We start from the raw sequence: 20313 nt of genomic DNA, 5'->3' as shown, positions 1-20313 counted from the left end.
ATACATGTTATAATAGTATTTAGAGTGTTGCACATATAACTGTTATTATAGTGATCTAGGAATATGTTAAAGTAGTGTCATAAACCCTAGGAATATATTAGTGACTTAGGAATATATTAGTGACCTAGAAATATTGTACACATGTAATTTAATATTTTTTTGTAACACATGTAATTTAATATTTTTTGTAACACATGTAATTTAATTTTTTTTGTAGCACATGTAATTAACTTAATGACTTTTTAATATATTAAGGAAACCAATTAATTTGTTATTGTGTATAGTACAGTATTATGGCTGACTCGTCATCGTCCGAGTCACCTCGGTCTACGTCTGATACTTGTCACCTCGGTCTACATATGCACAACATCGTCACCTGCATGTAGGAAATTAAACAAATTTACAAAAAGCGACTATCATAAACGCATATTTTCATTGTTTACTGGCATACCTTCTGAAATTGGCGATAACTGAGTGGACGCGACGTCGTGATGTTCCTGGACATGAGACTCCCCCACGACATTATATTCCAGGATTTGAGTTTCAAGAATACCACATTCATCATCGTTGTCTGAAGCACTAGCATCCTCAACAAGAAGTTGATCTTCCGTGGCAATATTTTCATCATCGTCATCATCACCATCATCTTCCATAACCCAGGTAGGGTCATTTTCTCCTTCGACAGACAGATTAACAACTGGAGCAGCAGATGATGATGCATTATGTGCAAAATCTAAATCAACTGACCTTATGGGTAAAGCAACATCCTCTGCTTCGGCAATATCCGCGTATAACTCCAAAAAATCTTTCCTTGACTGGTTGAAAAACTCTCCGATTACAATTTCTACGTCTTCATCGTCAACAACTTGCATACTAATGTATTGTGATTCTCACGATATTCTTGCTGTGACCATATTGATAGATTGCTTACCTTCAAGCGCTAATTTTTGACGAATTTTTTGATGTAGTTCGCTAACTGTTGAGTTCCGCATGATACGAGTTGGCCTTTTCTCGCCTTCAAAAATGACACTACGTCGACCTTCGATTTCCTACCATTATAACATAAAACAACACGAACAAAATCAAAATGTAAACTCATTCTTAACTATATTAATAAAAAACACAAAACAGAGTATGCATAAGCAAGTGAGACTGTATCGAAGACTAAGAAGTTAAGATGTAGAAGAGTTGTGATGAATGTGGAGATGATAGGTATTTATATAAGGAAATTTGAAGCCATTCACGCCTAGAATGGGCAGGAGAGTGGGTTGAGTCACGCCCAGATGGGACTGAAAAATACAGTGATTCACGCCTGTATGGGGCGTGATTAGTCACGCACGTCATTCACGCCTCATTTGGACGTGAATTGTCCTGCTTTTTTGGACGTGAATGAATGCTACATATTCGAAAATAGTTTTCAAACTGTCATATATCCGTAATTATTTATTAAAATAATAATATTTTAATTTTTTTTCCTACCAATACGCATCTAATTGAATTTTTCTTCACTGCAAAATAATAAAATGTTAGTTTTACAGTTACCCAACAAAATCATAATTTTGATGCAAAATAATTTTATTCTTAAATTATCAAATATTTTGGCACAAAATTCTAATTAATTTCACATTATCAAACGTAATTCTATAGATTCCAAACAATTTTCCAAACATGATATTAACAAATTTTAATTTATTTTTTTGGTAAAATGATATTAACAAATTTTAGGTTTGTGCATACATGATAGTATTGCTTATTTGAAATTCTATCTATTGTTGTATACGGTAACGATGAACATCACGAATTTTTCTTTATTTCGCATTATTTAGTAAGAGATGTGAACCAAATGTTTTTTGTTTTTTCTTTAAAAACTGTGGTGGACTCACATTAAATTTTGTCAGCAAAAAAGGTTAGTTGTGTGAGGAAAGTAACGCTGACACAAAAATTGATTTTTTCCCTTATATTATTATATATATCGCTTCAAATCCTGACTAAAATGTGAGTCATCAATACTTCTGTTTAGTGGAAGCTACAATCATATGTTTTTTTTTTTTTTTTTTTTTGAGTTACCCAACCCTAATTATCTCTTTGAGCCGGCTATGAGACTAATCCAGAGTGCGGGGGAACAGTGATGGGTAAAGGTTCAGCCCCCTCCCCAAGAATGCATTCAGTGGGAATCGAACACATATCCAACCCCACTAACTCAGCGCCAAGTTACCAACTGAGCTGGTACAATCATATGTTACTTCTTGTGAAAATCTTTTACAACTAATAAATTTACCGAGAATCGACACTATTATATTTCATTAGAAACTTGAAGACATTATTATGTGTACTTTTACTTTATATAATCTTCACTTTCATATATTATTTTTCACAATTTTATCTCTATTTTCACTTCAGTTTCTAACATTTTTCTCATTGCTTGGTCTGTTGTGAATAATTGTAGACTTTGAGTTCCAAGAGATTACACTATAACTTCAATCCCCGTATTTTTATTTTTATTTTGGTATCTCAAACCCCGTATTTAATTACTTTGTAGTTTGTAATTTTGCCTTGTAAGAGTTTTTTAAAGAGTACATCTCTTGGACCACCAAGTCAGCTCGTTTAAATCACCAAAAATTAAAACTAACAACTTATCCAATATAATTATGAGTACTAATATATTCTTTTTATGACAATTTAACCTTAAAATTTTTATTTATAACTTTTTCCTGAATTTCATTAAAGAAATCCATACAACGAGTGCATTTTCAATGTTCATGGAATAGGTACTTTCTTTTCTAAAAAAAAAATATATGAAAAGAAATAACCATAAAAATAGAGATAATATAAATGTGTTATTTTTTTCATATTTAATAAAAGAGGTACCGAGTGTATATACTTAGAGCCTATTTGGATATTCTCTTTTTTTAAACTAGAAGCTACTTTTAAGTTGATGTTAAAAAAATACTTTAAAAAAGCTAACAATTTAACTTAAAAACATGCATTTTAAGAAAAGTCCTTTTCTCTATCTTCATGGCTAAGGTTGTAAATATGTTAGACTAGACTAGACTTTGACTTAAATAGGTCAGACCTGTGAAAAAAAGTTGGACATGGCTTAGCCTATTAGCCTGTATAGGCCTCAAATTACAGGTCTAGTCTGACCTATATTTAAAAAATAGAAGCCTTGGTCTAGGCCTGTTAGCCTGTTTAAGCCTATTAAACATTCAACAATTAAAAGAATAACTAAAATAATATTATTTGATTATTCAAAATTATTAAAATAATACTTTTATTTATTATATTTTAAATAAATAATATGATATAGGCCGACCTGTAAGCTTATAGGTCCGACATGTAAAAAAAAGTCTATGATCTATTTTCTAAATAGGTTTTTTAAAAGCTTAGGTCTACTCTATTTTACTATTTATATAGGCTAAATCTGACCTAATATAGGCTAGGCCGTAGGCCGTAGACCTCTGTAGGCCGGCCTAGCCCATTTATATCCCTATTTATGACTCTTTGTTTAAAAAAAAGTACACAATTTAAAAAAAATTAATAAGAGCTTAAAAATAAATTTCTTTTAAGTAACTTTTGACTTTAGCCTTTTTTCAGAAAACTTATAATTATAATTTTTTTTTATTATAAGAACTTTTTTTCAAAATTTATTTCGTCTATCTTCTTCTTAAAGAAAATTCAAACCGACACTTATTACCGAAAATATTTTCCCATTAAACACAATTTTAATGTGGACATTCTCAGAAATATAAAATGGAAAGAACATGCATAATACATGTGAAATTCGAGTAGCCAATCCCAGAAGGAAGAAGGGGATAGGGCCAACTTGCGAATATGCTTCTTAACACCACAAGCGAAGCGAATCATGGACGGTAAAGAAACACTACCTTCTCCTCCTCCTTCTTCTAAAACCCTTCATTGGTATATGCTATAAGCATCTTTTGCTGATACCTTCCAAACTTCAAATTCCTTTTTATTTATTTATTTATCCATTATTGCATTTTCACATCCACATCAAACAAATGTTAGCTTAGCTTCCAACTCATAACAGAGAACACAACCTAACCTCTCCATTCTATTCGATTCAACCAAACTATGGTTCACTCTTCAACTTCTCTCATTCACCATAACACTCGCTTCCTCTTCTCCTTTCGTTCCAAAGCTTCATATTCACACTCACACTCACACAACTTCACAAAACACCTATCTCCTTCTTCTTCTTCTCCTTTTCCTTCATCTCTATCATCATGTTGCCGCGTCGCGCGAGTCTCCACGGAGGCCTTGGAGTTATCGTCGACTCCTCCGCCCGGATTCAACTTCCGCCGCGAAATCGCGACGCTCGGCGCTCTCCGGGAAAAGCTCGCCGGCTGCGACACTCTCGAGGAGAAGCTACGAGTGATCGACGCCGATTCCAGAGTTAGGCGGTTTTTCGGTTCCCGCCAACGGAATGCTTGGTTTTCTAGGGTTTGTGATGCTCTCCAATTGGACTCTGAAGACTTGTTCTTGCTCAAGTGCTTGGTTGCTGCGGGGCAAGAGCACGTGCTGTGTTTGGGCGAAGCTGAATCGTTGGATTCGTCTGCGAATTCAAGCTCCGTGAAGAGCGCGCTTTATGCTCTGGCGGAGATGATCGAGAATTTGGATTCGCATAGCGTCAATGCCAGTGCTGGTTTTGGGAAGACAGGGATGGCTTTGGAGGATCATGAGATTCAGGACTTGAACAAGTTATTAGAGACTTTGGCTGAAATTGAGCGTTTCTATGACTGCGTTGGAGGAATTATTGGGTCAGTTCTTCACTTTCTACTTTTAGCATTCACTGTGTTTAGATGTTTTTCCATTAATGAATGGAACGGAACGGAACGGAACCAGTGGGAGTGGACAAGTAATGGAAGAAAACACAATGAAATAAAATTAACTTAACTTCCTTTCTTTAGAAGATTAATAAGGGAACATAACGGAATTCTATTACCTTGTCTCAGAGTTACATTATAAAAGAACGGAATGGAAATACTATAATTCTTAATTCCATTAAAAATTTTAGTTCCCGCGTTCCTCTCCAATTTTGTGGGAACAAAAATCGGGTTTATATAGGAAAGAGAGTGAGAATAAATCTCCTTTTTTTCTTTTTATAAACTCCTAAACAAGCAAACTTGTTCTCATTCCCTTCATTAACCTGTCATCTGAACACAGCGAAGTCTTCTTATTAAATCCTGAACTCTTTTATCCTTCGGAAAGTATACAATGTTTCAGGAAGAATTTGTATAGCTTCTTTGATCCTTTTTCTTTTTCTTGGTAAAAACCAGGTTTAATAGGGGGGGAATGTAGTTGAGGAATAAGTTATCAATATGCATCTCTGCTCATTTGGTTGCTCAAATTGTACACTGCAGATATCAAATAACAATACTGGAACTTCTTGCCGAAAATTTTTTTGAGAGTCAGAATGTAAACTTGTCTCAGCACATGCATGAAGTGAAACAATGCCAAATTATGGGAATCGATCCACCTAATGGGCTTGACCTTTCTGAAAGTACAGAGTATGCATCTCAAGCCGCTCTATGGGGTATAGAGGTTAGTCAAATTACATTACCTGGTTCATAATTTACATTAGCCAGAGATGCTTCATAGATACCTGGAATAATAAGATCTTGACCTTCTAGGGTTTGCCAGACCTAGGTGAAATTTATCCTCTGGGAGGCTCTGCAGACAGGCTTGGTTTAGTTGATCCTAGCACAGGTGAATGCTTGCCTGCTGCAATGCTACCATATTGTGGAAGGACTTTATTGGAAGGTCTTATAAGAGATCTTCAGGTATTAGATTTCAAATTATCAAACACAGAATCATACTTCATATGTTTATTGCTTGATAATAAAAATAAGACAAGATTAGTCATTTTTGCTGGATCTAAAATATCTAATTCTGCTGTTTTACATTGTAAGGCTAGAGAATTCTTGTACTTCAAGTTATATGGGAAACAATGTATCACTCCTGTTGCAATAATGACAAGTTCCGCAAAGAACAACCACGAACACATCACTTCTCTGTGCGAAAGACTTTCATGGTTTGGAAGAGGTCGATCAACTTTCCAACTTTTTGAGCAGGTTTTATGTAAATCTATGCCGTTGCTTCTCAGAAGGGATAATCTTACTTTGACAATCTCTAAATATCTAATTTGTGAATTGGCAGCCTCTTGTTCCAGTTGTTGGTGCAGAAGATGGGCAATGGTTGGTTACCAAACCATTCAGTCCCTTGAGCAAGCCCGGTGGTCATGGTGTCATTTGGAAACTTGCTCATGACAAAGGCATCTTCAAATGGTTTTATTTGCAAGGAAGAAAAGGTGCAACTGTGCGCCAAGTCAGGTCTGTTGTTATGTTTGATATCTCGAGTGTTTGCTTTTTTCAGTTTTCTAGTAGAGAAACTTGATTTCACAGCTCACTGATGCTGGTGACCTTACAGTAACGTTGTGGCAGCTACAGATTTAACCCTCCTGGCCTTAGCAGGGATTGGTCTACGTCAAGGAAAGGTAGGATTAGGTTGTTTTAATTGATCATGTCATTCTTTTCTGTCACTATGTTGATAGGGATGAAATTATGTTTTAATAAATGGGTAAGTAATGTCTTGTCATCCTTAGTTGTAATTTCTTACCTTGTATCCTATAAAATTCCTTATGTTTAAGATTTGGGTAAATCAACAAATTACAGAACTTTGGTGAGTAATATTCCCTGAAAGAAGTTATATACCACAGTCAATCTATTAATTCTTTAAATACATTGTTTGCATGTTGCATTGCCCTGATTTAATAGTTTCTCATGCCTGAAGAACTTTAAGAGAAAAAAGAAGAAGAAGCAAACTTCTGTAATATTTATTGAACAAAACAGTCTAAAATTGCGTAAGATTGACTGCACTTCTTAACTGTACATTTTTAACAGAAATTGGGGTTTGCATCCTGTAAGCGGAACTCAGGTGCCACGGAAGGAATTAATGTGCTGATGGAGAAGAAAAGTCTTGATGGGAACTGGGAATATGGTGTATCTTGCATTGAATACACTGAGTTTGACAAGTTCGGAATTACTGAAAAACCTCTTGCTACAAAAAGGTAGATGACTGATTTCAATATTTCATCCATCTTATAAAATGTGATTTACCTCATCATCTAGACTGACTTAATATGGTCAAATTTGGTTCCCAGATTCAGTGATATATTGCGTAGCTTCAAATTATGTGCAATGCTTAAGCTATAGTACCCTTCTAGCGCGACACACTATTACAAATGGATAACTTTGATGATGAAGAATGCAATATCCCCAAACTCGTGTTGATTTGAGAATGGCATGCATCTTATAAACCTGCATGTGGGAACAGTTACAAGCTCAAGTGCAGCAGGACCGTGTATATATTGTTAAAATAAATGCATTTGATATCATGGGATTCTTTTCTTCAGGAGATTATCACTGTTGCACAGTCATATGTAGTCATGCACCAGTGATAGGTTCGTAGGTCATGATAACTAACAATTGGATTAAAAAAAACCCAATCACACGTCCTGAGAAATATGACATGCCTGGTTGGAGCCTTTGTTTGTGTTCTTCTACTCTTATATGTTGAAGATGGAGACTTGTTTTTGTTTTGCTCAATTGCATGTCAGTTGATTTGTTGTTGTAGGTTTCAATTTATTATATCAGAAATGTTTATTCTGTCTGTATTTTTAGGCTTTCTAATTTGGAATCTATAACCCAAATATCAACTTTATTTTCTGTAATCAAGTTTGCAGGCAGATTTCCCAGCCAATACAAACATCTTATATGTTGATTTACCTTCTGCGGAGCTAGTTGGATCAAGTAGAAATGAAAATAGTTTACCAGGAATGGTGATAAATACAAGAAAGCCAATAGTTTATGTAGATCAGTTTGGAAGACGCCATAGGTATGTGTTTTCCCTATGAATTTGTCAACACAATATTATAAAAAAAAATTATTTAAAAAATTTCTTTATTTAAGTGATTGAATTGGCATTAACTGAATCATTTATATTTTCTCTAAAATAACTTTTTTTTTGTTTCAAAATTTCTTCCAAAGCAGTAGCTACCGAAGCACTTCATAATCTTCCATCTTTATAAGACAATAATTTATATATATCTGTTCTAAGAGAAATAGAAAATTTTGTTTTTGGATAAATAACAACCACAAATTGAAATTGATGGGTTTCCTTTCCTGGATTAAAAATAAAATCCATCCTTATTTTCTTCAGTGATTATCTGCTATAATGTTCATTATGTATTAGTATTAATAAGGGTAGATTTACAGTTTCTTCCTTTTTTCTGTATAGCTCATAGTTTCTCCAAGTTACCTTTTCCTGTGAATGAAATGTTATCACTCTCTTTGTATTGCTGATTCTTGTATTGCATATATTATTTACTCATCCCTTTTTATTTGTGATTTACTAGTGTCTCTGGTGGCAGACTAGAGTGCACGATGCAAAATATAGCAGACAATTATTCCAATACATATTCATCTAGGTGTTATAATGGTGTGGAAGGTATATCTTATATGTATTTGTTTGATCTGATGAAACATTTACCTTTCCCTTTCACATTTAATTGAGTTAACGAGATCCTTATATATTTGGGAGCAGATAAGCTAGATACATTTATTGTGTATAATGAACGAAGAAGGGTTACCTCATCTGCTAAGAAAAAAAGAAGACATGGAGACAAGTCTTTACACCAGGTTTGATTTGCTGATCATGTGTGAAGTATATATTTTATGTCTAGATTCGGACCGTTAAACACTGAGGACACATGTAATCTTCTATTGTGTTGAATTGATTTCAAGCTCCATACAGTTCTTGTACTCTTATATCTCGTCCTTTTAGCTTCTTGTTCGTGGGTTTGCACTTAATATTCCCAAGATATTTGGAAAGTACTCGCTTAGTAGGTAGTACCATCTGAGTTTCCTACTGATGTGTTCTAGAGCAACGGTGAAAGTCAGAGAACCACACTAGATGTTATTTGAAGTATCAGCTTATTTTTAAATTCTTCAAACATTTACCAAGACAAAACCCACGATTTATGTCTTGAACTTGTCAATGATAGTTGCTCTTAAATGTCTCTTATGGTTTGCATTTATATGCAGACACCCGATGGCTCTCTGTTGGATATCTTACGAAATGCTCATGATCTTCTGTCACGATGTGATATACGTCTTCCTGAGGTATTTATGTATACTATTATGTGTTGTATGCATAAATTGATTAGTTTTCGTTTCGTTGGGTATAATTCCAGATTATATTATGCTATTGCTAAACCTTTTTTTTTTTTACTGTAAGTTCATTTGATAATGCATGTAAGCTTGTAACAGTTGGATAATTATCTTTTCTAGTTACATTCAGTTATTTTATGTTGTGTTTTCTATCTGCTGCAGATTGAAGCTAATGAGCACTATGTTGATTCGGGACCACCATTTCTCATCCTTCTGCATCCTGCTCTTGGACCTCTTTGGGAAGTCACAAGACAAAAGGTAACACTTTATATTATGTTATTTTTCAATGGTCATTTATCAATAATTTTGTCATTTTCACATTCTATTGTTTGTCTAAATATTACATGTAGTGAGTTTAATTGAGTTCTATCAGTGAATGGGTTACACGTGTTCTAAACAGGTTGAGTTCATGTTTTATCCATAAATGGGTCAAATAAAGTATCCACGATTCGCATTCTGGCATATTTGTCTTGTTTATGAAAAGGTGCCTGACATGATTAATTAAATAGGTCGTGTTTCTCACGTTGAGTCCAGTCTCCACCCATGTGGCGTTGTAACACACATGAATGACATGATTCACATGAACGTAACTCTTTTACACAAAGTTCCCTTCCTACTGTTTGGATGTAGTCATGGAGTCCTTTCTTTAATACTATTTACTTAAAACATGATAGTTCTACAACTTTACGATAGAGAATTGTGTCGATCTTTCAGTGAAGGGAAAATAGTATATAAGCACAATGTATTGATTTTTATTTTATTTTTTTAAAATTGGCATGATAACCTTTCAATTGGGACTTTCAGTCTTTCACTAATCGATTCCTCGGTGTTGTCGTTAACTCACTACCGGACTTATAATGCGCGAAATCCTAAGCTTTCATTTGTATAATATTTATAACATGCATTAAATTATTCTGTAAAATCGTTATTTCATATATACTTCAATTAATAAACAAATAAATAAATCAATCTGGAATAATTATATAATTATATAAGATATATATAATAATTTAATTAAAATATATAAGCTTACCAAAAAAAAAATTAAAATATATAATAATTCAGTTAATCAAAATATTGAATTATTTTTTATTTTAACCTTTTTTAATTTTATTATTTTATTTGATTTATTAAGTTATTATTAAAAATAATAGTAATAATAATATTTATAATATATCATTTATTATTTATATAAAATTGGTTATTTATTTAATTTATGATTTATACTATCTATTTGTTAGTATTAATACCAATATTTATTAACTATATATATTAATCAATATGAATAAATGATAAAACAAAAAAAATTAAATAAGATCAGACCCCAAAAATCGTAATTATTAAAATCAGTACTAGAATAAAAATATTCAGATAAATATTAATTTATATTTTAATTATTAAAGTTATTACGTAATTTATTATTATTTGTTATATTATAAATTTTCCAGATTTTATTTATTTATTTTCTAAAGACTAGAATACATATGAAATAAGGATTTTAATGTATAATTTAATGAACGGTGCAGATACTACAGAAATGAAAGGTTGGTGACTTAAAGGCAATAAACTAGATGAAAGAATTCGATTGGTCGAATAGTCATGGCTTAGGGACAAAGTAGGAAGATTTTAAAGTTCATAATGTCGATTTGCAAAAGGATTAAAGTTCATGGTGATTATATACTCTTTTCCCTTTATTGAAACAAAGGATTCAACTTATTTTGAAATTCTTTCTTGTAATCAGTTTTATGGTGGTTCCATATCGGAGGGCTCTGAGTTACAAATAGAGGTTGCAGAGTTCTTTTGGAGGAATGTTCAGGTTCTACTTCTCAAATAGATTTTGTAAACTTATATGGCATGGAGTTGCTAAGATAGTGAGCTGATATTTGTCCCTTTATTCCAGCTCAATGGAAGCTTGATCATAATAGCTGAAAATGTTATGGGCTCAATGAAGACTAATGAGAATGGTGAATCCATACTACATTATGGGCAAAGGTACTATGCTGCCTGTATCAATAAGAACTGTCGTGATCCTGTATCCCCCTTATCTTACCTCCAAATTCAGGCCTTTTGGCATAAATTTATTCTAGATTGCAAGCATAAAACATTTTTAAGCACATTTATCATGTTATCTTGCTAGGTGTGGAAGATGTAAATTGCAGAATGTCAAGGTGTTAAACAAGGGAATTGATTGGAAGTATGGTGGGAACATATACTGGAAACATGATGTGCAGCGGTCTGAGATGTTGCAGATCATACTGCATGGGAATGCTGAATTTGAGGCTACTGATGTTGTCTTACAGGTTAAGTTTAAATTTGGATTTTATTTTGTCTCTCTAAAAATTTAGTTGCAAGTATTGCATACTATACCACCTTTTTTTTGGTTTTGAGCTTAAGATACCTCGGTCCATGTAAGAGATTTGTACTTGGACACAGTTAGAGATGTAATATAAAATTGTTCACCTGTTGTTACCTATCAGTTTAAATTTTCAGATAATTGATTCGTGACAGACCCAAACCCATTTGTAGTTGGTATAAGATAGGGGTGCATGGTAAGATGGACGTCCTGGCATTGCTTAACACAGTAGATTTATTCCCTTCATGGACCCCCCCCCCCCAACGCCATCCACTGCTAAAACATTATTATCTTTTAATCATTGAACACTTTCTTTTCTATGTTCTGACTTAAAAATTCCCTTTAAGTTCTTCAAAGGTTGCTGTTTTTTAAACCATCAAACTGACCAGTAGTCATTTGTTATAGAATCTTGAAAAGCAGCAGAGTCTCATAACAAAGATGTTAATCGCTCTTTTAATTATGTAGCCTAAAAAATAAAATAAATCTATTGGTTAATTCTGGTGGATATTTCATACATATAAACTAACGACTAACAAGCTTATTTTTGCTATTGTTTAACTGATGCAGGGAAACCACGTATTTGAAGTTCCAGATGGCTACAAACTTAAGATCGTGCCAGGAAGCCCAGGTCTCTTATACTTTAGAAATATGTTTTAATCACCTAAAGTAATATATGTTAGTGCTGTTATCATGATTATTATGAGAATGTTGGTCTTGTAATCCCTAGTCAAATTGTTTTTGTTCTGTTAGTTAAAGAATGTTACTGATTCAAGTTCGTGAATCTCGGTTTGGATTAATTCAGGTCTAGCAATCCAGTTAGATCCGATTGAACAAGGTATGTTGGACAGTGGAAGTTGGCACTGGAATTACAAGATAGAAGGTTGTCACATTCAGCTAGATTTGGTAGAATCATAGACCACTGACCACTTCAGATGTTTCCTGCGTGAATCATGGTTCACAGCTTGTCTTGGAGTTCACCTTAATAATTGCGATTACCAAAATGACAGGTTGAACAAATGTTAAACCCTTGTCACATTTAGTTGTTTTAGGCTTTTATTGTAATATGTCGATAGCCTTGTAAAATCCGTGTCTCTTCCTCCCCTGTAATCTTCGAGTTTTCCTTTACCTTTTTTTTGTTTATTTGATTGGGGTGATGTCCATGTAACTGACATTGTAACACTCAGAGGAATTCAAGCAATGAATATGGATCTATTTAATTAATTACAGACCTCTTTTGTAATTATATACATATACTGTCGTCCTTTGAGATCCACCAAATATCTACAAAGTTACACACCCAATTTCCTGTTCTGCTGCTTTCTGTTGAGAGTACGCTTAGCTATATTATTGTAATGGAGAAATGTCTACAGGCGATGTTTGGATTGATGGAATAATATTAGTTGTTATTGTCTGGATTGTTTAAAGAGTAAGGATATTTTAACTATAAAAAATTCTCACTACTAATTTACTACCCATCACATCACCATTGGATTAAAGAGAGAGAATGTTAAAAAGTTTTTGAAGAGAAAGAAAATGTTAATCTAATGGTGATTAAATAGGTAGTAAGTTGGTAGTAAAAAATTTTAGTAGTGAGAATATCTCTCCTCTTGTTTAAATATGATGGAATGGAAATAAACTTGATGGAATGTATCGTATTTCATTCCATCCAATACTTTTTTCTTCCGCCCAAATTGAGGTATAGCATGGAATAGAATGGAACTAACTTATTGTTCAATAATTTCCTTACTATGTCAACTTAGACATAACATTCTTCACAACTCTTTTGGTCAAATTAAAGGCAAATAAATAAATAATAAATAATAATAACCAAAATGAAGAAGAGAAAACTCCTTTAGTTCCCAGGTCCAAAATTCTTTTGATCAATGCAAGGTAAATCACATACTTCACAACATATCTAATGTTAAATTTTATAATGAACATTTATAATATTGAATTATATTTAAAATGGTACTTATATTACCACTTGTACAATTTACTGTACACTCAAGTCTATATCAATACAACTCTTGTCACAACTTTACGCTCATCATAGATTAACTCAAAAATACTAACAAAGGTTAATCTAACAATCCCTTAAGAGGCTCCAATTTTTTAGAGGTAAAAATGGGTTAAGTTAGGCTTTGCTTGATTAAGATTAGGTATGTTTTGTAAAATATTGGTTTCAGTTTGCCTTGTTAGTTGTTACCAAATATAGTTTTTTTTTTCTCAGCTTATTTTTGTGAAAACCTAAATGTTTAGTATAACTGAAAAATCTATTTAAAAGCCTACATCATTTGAAGGCCTTCAAGTAGATTAATAATCCTAGAATTTCTAGTTCTTAAATAGGTAAAAATATGATTTTTTTTTTATAAAATATTATATAACACATAAAATAAAAGTATTCGTGTTAATATATGATCTATAATTTGTGGATCTATTATAAATTTTTATTATATATGTAAATAATTAATAAATATATCAGTATATTAAATAGGTATTTTTAAATATGTGGTATTAGCAGTGTTATGAAATCCGGCCTGACCGACCTGGGTTGGCCCAAACCGGCAAACCAATTATCAAGTCAAGTATCGGACCAACCATGTATCTGACCTGGTCAACTCCGGTCAAAACTGGTGACCCAGTCGGGTCATGCATTTTTATTAAAAAAAAATCAAAAATAAAAAATCAAATATATTTCATCTTGTTAGAAAAAAAATATAGAACTCATTTTAAATTTTTATTATCATTTCATCTTGTCAGAAAAAAATATATAACTCATTTTAAAAAATTTCATAATTTTATTTGCTAGTAATATATTCTTCTACAATAACCTCGAATTTCAGCTTTCAACACTAAAACAATTTGTAGAATAATAAATTAAGTGAATGTGACATATGAGTTCACAATATCTGACCTTTTGAATGTCATTGAGAGGTATGCTTATAGGGATTTTGAATTGCAATTTAAATTGACATAATAATGCATATATTTTTATTTATATGTGCTTTATAAACTTGTAAAAGTGTGATCGAGTAATTTTTAAGCTTATTTAATGAACCTTGTTTAATTCATTTTATTTACAAAGAATATAATTAAATTTATATTTTATATTTTTATATATTCGGGACAACCAATAACTCACCAGTCCAATCAGTGATCTAATATTCTTACCGAATCAACGCCCGAATCAGATTTAATAACACTGAATCTTAGACTTGATTATAAAATTCCTGTGTATGAAAAAAAAATATAATTGAAAGAAGTTCATACTTTCGAATCTAATAATATCTTAAGAAAACAATATCTCGTCTATCAAGAAAGAAAGTTTTTTTTTTTGTTTTTTTGAGAAAAAGAAAAAGGACTCTAACTTATTTTTCTAAATCTTAAATATAATTTATTTAGCAATTAAATTAAGTTAAATAAGATAAAAGTAAACTAGGCCGTAAATCTTTAATGGGTAATCTTATCTACTCTTACCCTTATTTCTTTCCTCTCTCTTTTTTTCAGATTAATTGTATGTTTTGATGGATAGAAAATGAGGAAGAAGAAAAAAGAAAAGAAAAAAAAACGCATTAAACAAGTGGACTCTTCCCTCTAAAGAGTTGGAGGCTGCATTATTATCATCTATATCCCTTTTCAATGTTCCACCAAGCGTTTGAGGTGACATTTACTCATTTGTTCTCTCTTTTTATAATGACCATTCTCAGTACAATCAAAAGTTTAAACAGTTACCTTCATTGTCTTCTTTTATCTTTTTCTAAAAGGCCATGTTCCACTGACATTGTATGTCTGAGAAAATAAAAATCGAATATTCTTTTTCTTTTTCAGTCTTCACCCCAAATATCATGTTTTCATCGTAAAAAAATAATACAAAGTTTTTTTTATCAATTTATTTTAAATTCTTAATAGTTGTAGTGTCATTTTTTAACAGTGTTATTCATATAAACTCTTCAATCGCATGTCTCCATTTCCAACCAACGGTAGAATAGGAAGCTTATCCGAATCGAGGTACGCAATATGTTAAAGATAGAAAGTCATTTTATGTTGATTTTTAAAATAGTATCAAACCCTCTTCATCAGGTGATGAATATTTTATTGATGAATGTTTCAATTCTTCACATTTTAAGCAAATATTTTGGTGCGAGGCAAACGGCTAATGATAGTGTGTCAATTTTAAGTGTATCATCAATCATCGAAGTTTGGCATTTTTTTTTTTTTTTTTAATTTTCAGTTTTTGATATAAACCTTTGGCACCTTACTTTGCTATCATGCTACAAAATAATTTGTTCCAAAGTTTAAAATGATAGATAGGTTGTTTTAAAATGATTTTTTTTTTCATATTAAATGTTCATGATGAGAGTGCATTAATAATGATAATGTCACTTTCTACACCGACTTCCCGAGAATCAAATCTTCACCATTCATTTTTTTTAACATCATCAACAGCTATCTAACTTTTTTGCTTCTTAAATAAGACAACCCAAATATATATAACTTTTTCTTTTTTTCCAGAAGACACGAAATTGATTTAAGAGTAAGAAAAGTCATATGAAATGTGTAAATGAATCGGGTCGGATTAGATTTTAATCCAATTAGGTCAAATGTATGATAAATATTTTAAGCCTTGATTTATTAGTTTGATATAAATTAGGAAAACTTCAAAAAAATTCTTATAACTTTTTCATTTATCCCCTCTCCAAAATTTTGAATCATTTATCTCCTGACTTAAAGTTTTTTTATCACTTACCCCCTAAGTGAGGGGGGTAGATGATAAAAAAACTTTAAGTCAAAGAGGCAAGTGATAAAAAATTTTAAATAAGAGTGTAAATGATTCAAAAATTTTGTGAGGGGTAAGTGATAATTAAGAAAACTCATAGGAGAATTTTTGAAGTTTTCCTTAAATTAAATTATAGGTTTGATTTGACCCATATTAAAAATTAAAAGGTTTGGTCTAGGGCTCTTAAAAAAAATTATTTTATTAATTAAATTTATTAAAATATTTATTTTATTTTATTTAAATTAAAATAAATAATATAATACAAATAAGGTCTTACAAAAGTAGGTTTATGACTTACTTTTAATTTAGCTCTTTTTATTATGTCAAACCTGACTTGATATAAGTCAAGCCATTTACACTGGTTATCAAATGTATTATAACTTGCGATTTAAAACGTTTATCTTCAACTATGAGAATAGAAAGGTTTACCAAATACAAGTGCTCCCATGATAATAACTTGAATTGACACTTAAAAGTTAGACAAAGCTCATTAGAGCTAATTAAACAAAAAATAAATATTTGATGATAGAGGGCACAAAACAAAATACACAATTACTTGATATTTGGCTCCACTTGTGCTGGACTACCAAACTACATCTAGAAGTACTCATTTTGATCCCATCAGTTTCCTTCATGAGACTATACCTCTCGCTCTCTCTAGTCTCTACCAAGAGATAATTTGTATTTTATTGAGAATATTTCTTTCCTTCAATCAATCAAAATATCACATCTTTATTCATGAACTATCATGTCTTGACTTGAAAACTACCAACACAAACCCACCCATTGTCCTAATGAATCAATTATTTGAACTTACTTTTTCACTCCCAGTTGAAACGAAAGATATACCAAATTAGAAATTTAATACTAACCAGAAAACCGAAATTGCAAATGAAATTTCGGAAAAAAAAAAAAAAAAAAAAGAGCAAATAGAAAATGCAATAACAAGACAGCATTGGCCCATGCAGGTCCCAAACCTGCTGTTACCTTGCGTTACCAGCATGATCTATCCATCTGAGCTAATAGGCTATGACACGTAATTGCTCACAGAATAGACTCATGGGAAAGAGATATCAATGCTATTTATATACATTTTTTTTTTTTATATAATAATCAACATCTATTAATTATTATATTAACCTTAAATATTTAAATTCTATAAATATAAAGAGAGGAAAATACTTACATAAAGGACCATATATTTATGAGGTGCAAAGGATAGAGGATAGAGAGAAATATAGGAAAGTGTGAAAGCCATGAAGGGTTATGAGCCCCGTTCAAGCTCTTCTTGTGCAGCTTGCAAGTTATTGAAAAGAAGATGCATACCCAATTGTATTTTTGCACCATACTTTCGCTCTGATGAGTGTAAGAAATTTGCAAAGGTTCACAAGGTATTTGGAGCAAGCAATGTAAGCAAGATCCTCATTGAAGTCCCAGAAGAACAGAGAGAGGACACGGTGAATTCTCTTGCTTATGAGGCAGAGGCAAGGCTAAGAGACCCAGTTTATGGATGCATTGGTGCCATAGCACTTTTGCAAAGGAAGATGGTGGAGCTTCAACATGATCTTGCCATTGCTAAGGATCGTCTTGCTCGTTGTCATGCTGCTTCTGCTTCTGCTACTGCTGCTACCATATCTTCTTCTGCTGATATCTTGCATGCCCATGTTACCTTGCCTCCATTCCCTGACTTTTCCACTTGCAGTGATTTCAATGATATCTTCTGCCACAACTCTTCATCTCAATTATTGACAAGACATGAAGCGGTGGATGATTTCAATCAAATCCCATATAATATTTTAATGTTATGAAATGTTATTGTCCCCTTTTTAATGTAATTGTTATGAATCTTTAGATCAATCAAAAAGAAGCTACTCTGTTGTATATGTCAAGTGATCTCAACAAAACATGTATTAATTACTATGTGTCAAATTTCACAGTTCCTATACTATTACAGGAATTAGGAACTGCTTGAAAATTAAGGGTATGTTGGCCTTTTAGTTTCCCTTTTGTAATAACACTAGGATTTTCATTGATGGTGCTTCTTCCTCTTGCATAATTTTGCAAAGTGACCATGAAACTCTTCTCCGATCAACTCTTTTTTCTATGAATTCCCATTATGTAAGACCATCAAAAAGAAAAAAATGTGAACTGAGATCAGTTTCTTCTAGTCTTGACAGATTGGTGATGGAGACCAGAATAGCCTGAACCTGAACATTCATTACCATTACCTACTAGTGTGTGAGACACCATTCAGCACAAAGAAAGCAACACTTCCTAGTTGATTCTTGCTTATCTTTGAACGATTGCTTCACAATATAAGTGGGTCCAATCGTACTGTTTTAATGCAACATGGAGCACCCATTATGATTTTCCCCGGTAACGAAACCCCACCAATGGCCCCTTAAAGCTTTATCATAGTGGGAATCCAAAGAATAACCCCAAGACCGAAAGTTTTTTTATTTTTTTTTCTTTACCGATTCAGATGGTAACAAGATATGACCCAAAACAAAATGCCTACCGTTCAATTTCAAACTACATGAATTATTAATTGATATCACATTGGTAAGTCCTAAGGCTGCTTGTGTTGATTTAACAATTTCATTTCAGAATACATATCTGATAATGTTTGAATACATAAAAGCATGGTACTAACATTAAATATAGAGCGTAACGATATATATATATCCATGTTGTTCTTTATGCAACACTGCAAGTAGTCAAATAAAAAGGATTCTCAAAAGCAACTTATTTCATGTGAATATACAAACATTGAAACCATACAACTGGTAGTGATGCATTTCATCTCAGTAATCAAACTAATAACCAAACTACGAGGGAAGAAATTATTTGTGGAGTCAGATCCAAGTATGGCTGTCACGAAGAGTACATCGTACTTCTGACACTGGTCAAGTTCATCAGATTTCTGATTACGTCTTTTTCCCTGTTTCAAGAAAAAGTACAAAATCATATGGGAAAGATATTTAACAGGAGAGCAATTTTACCAAATACAAGAGGAATGTGAGGTTGGAAATAAATCCTTTCATTTTTTATTTAACATGACATGTCGTGCAGAAGAAATTTTTTTTTTTTTTGGTAAACATAATTTTAATCATATAAAGATAAATTAATAGTGATAATTTTGTAATCATTTATTTATTTTTGTATAATTATAATTTTTCTACATGACATGATCATATTAAATAACTAACGAGAAGATCCAATCCGAATTATGTTAAACCTGAATCATAATATGTTGGAACGAACAATCACACACAACTTAATTGTATTTGAAAAATGGGAAAAGTGTGTGTTGTTTTAAAGGATGTAAAGTTGTGTCATTTTAAGAGAGAGAAAGAGATAAATAAAAAGAGAGAGAGAGAGTTGATAAAAAAAGTAAAAGTATGAGTCTTAACTCTTTGTGATAGTGAAATGATATAAGTTGTGTCATTTATAAGGATAAACACTTTTCCCTTCAAAAATATATTCTATAACCAGATTTCCCATGCCAAGACAACTTTATCTGAAATTTAATTTAATTTTTTTTTTGGATACAGATGGATTTGATAGACATGAGTCTAAAGCCCAACAAGTATAGAAGACACATAAAAACATAAGAGGTCAATACGAAGATTAACTAGGCATATTCTGTCACTCCTCAAATTCATAAATAAAATAAAACTTAAGGTAGTAAATCATAAGTGTATAGTCAGTAAGCTTATTCCAATGTTACGTTTGATCGGGTATTTGGTATGGAATGACGGGGAAGTGTGGTGAGAAATATTTAATTATCATATTTGATATGAGTATTGTAAAAAAAATCTCAGTAAATAATTTTTCTAACTATTTTTATTTTCAACTACACAAAGACAAATAATTATCTTACTGATTCTTTGGTATTTGTTTTTTCTAGATTCTTAGATTCTGAATATAATATG

At 32.0% G+C, this 20313-nt stretch overlaps 2 protein-coding genes across 2 annotated transcripts; both read left to right on the top strand.

The window, feature by feature from the left end:
* Positions 1-3866: 3866 nt before the first annotated feature.
* LOC133318583 (UTP--glucose-1-phosphate uridylyltransferase 3, chloroplastic) lies at positions 3867-12805 on the top strand. The gene is made up of 17 exons (XM_061520591.1): positions 3867-4778; positions 5382-5562; positions 5652-5801; positions 5931-6092; positions 6178-6350; positions 6448-6514; positions 6921-7087; positions 7756-7914; positions 8435-8526; positions 8623-8717; positions 9123-9200; positions 9411-9506; positions 10990-11064; positions 11149-11240; positions 11386-11548; positions 12169-12229; positions 12404-12805. Exons 1-17 carry the CDS (start codon positions 4093-4095, stop codon positions 12514-12516), a joined length of 2610 nt encoding a protein of 869 aa, XP_061376575.1. The 5' UTR covers positions 3867-4092; the 3' UTR covers positions 12517-12805.
* A 4820-nt stretch (positions 12806-17625) lies between these two features.
* On the top strand, positions 17626-18476 carry LOC133318584 (LOB domain-containing protein 21-like). Its single transcript, XM_061520592.1, has one exon. The coding sequence runs from the start codon at positions 17635-17637 to the stop codon at positions 18184-18186; it is 552 nt and encodes a 183-aa protein (XP_061376576.1). The 5' UTR covers positions 17626-17634; the 3' UTR covers positions 18187-18476.
* The last annotated feature ends 1837 nt before the right edge of the window (positions 18477-20313 follow it).

Source organism: Gastrolobium bilobum, unplaced genomic scaffold (genome assembly GCF_033153095.1).
Source record: "Gastrolobium bilobum isolate Gb01-03AN ecotype WA unplaced genomic scaffold, APGP_CSIRO_Gbil_v1 utg4519, whole genome shotgun sequence".
Lineage (NCBI taxonomy): Eukaryota > Viridiplantae > Streptophyta > Magnoliopsida > Fabales > Fabaceae > Gastrolobium > Gastrolobium bilobum.
The sequence above is the reverse complement of the archived record's forward strand: the minus strand, read 5'-3'. Positions and strand labels throughout refer to the sequence as shown.

What these genes read in the sequence shown, in the direction of transcription:
- LOC133318584 (XM_061520592.1), top strand. Translation starts at nt 17,635, where the DNA reads ATGAAGGGTTATGAGCCCCGTTCAAGCTCTTCTTGTGCAGCTTGCAAG.
- LOC133318583 (XM_061520591.1), top strand. Translation starts at nt 4,093, where the DNA reads ATGGTTCACTCTTCAACTTCTCTCATTCACCATAACACTCGCTTCCTC. An exon ending in ATACTACATTATGGGCAAAG is followed by an intron (nt 11,241 to 11,385) that starts GTACTATGCTGC and finishes TTATCTTGCTAG; the next exon opens with GTGTGGAAGATGTAAATTGC. An exon ending in GATCGTGCCAGGAAGCCCAG is followed by an intron (nt 12,230 to 12,403) that starts GTCTCTTATACT and finishes GGATTAATTCAG; the next exon opens with GTCTAGCAATCCAGTTAGAT.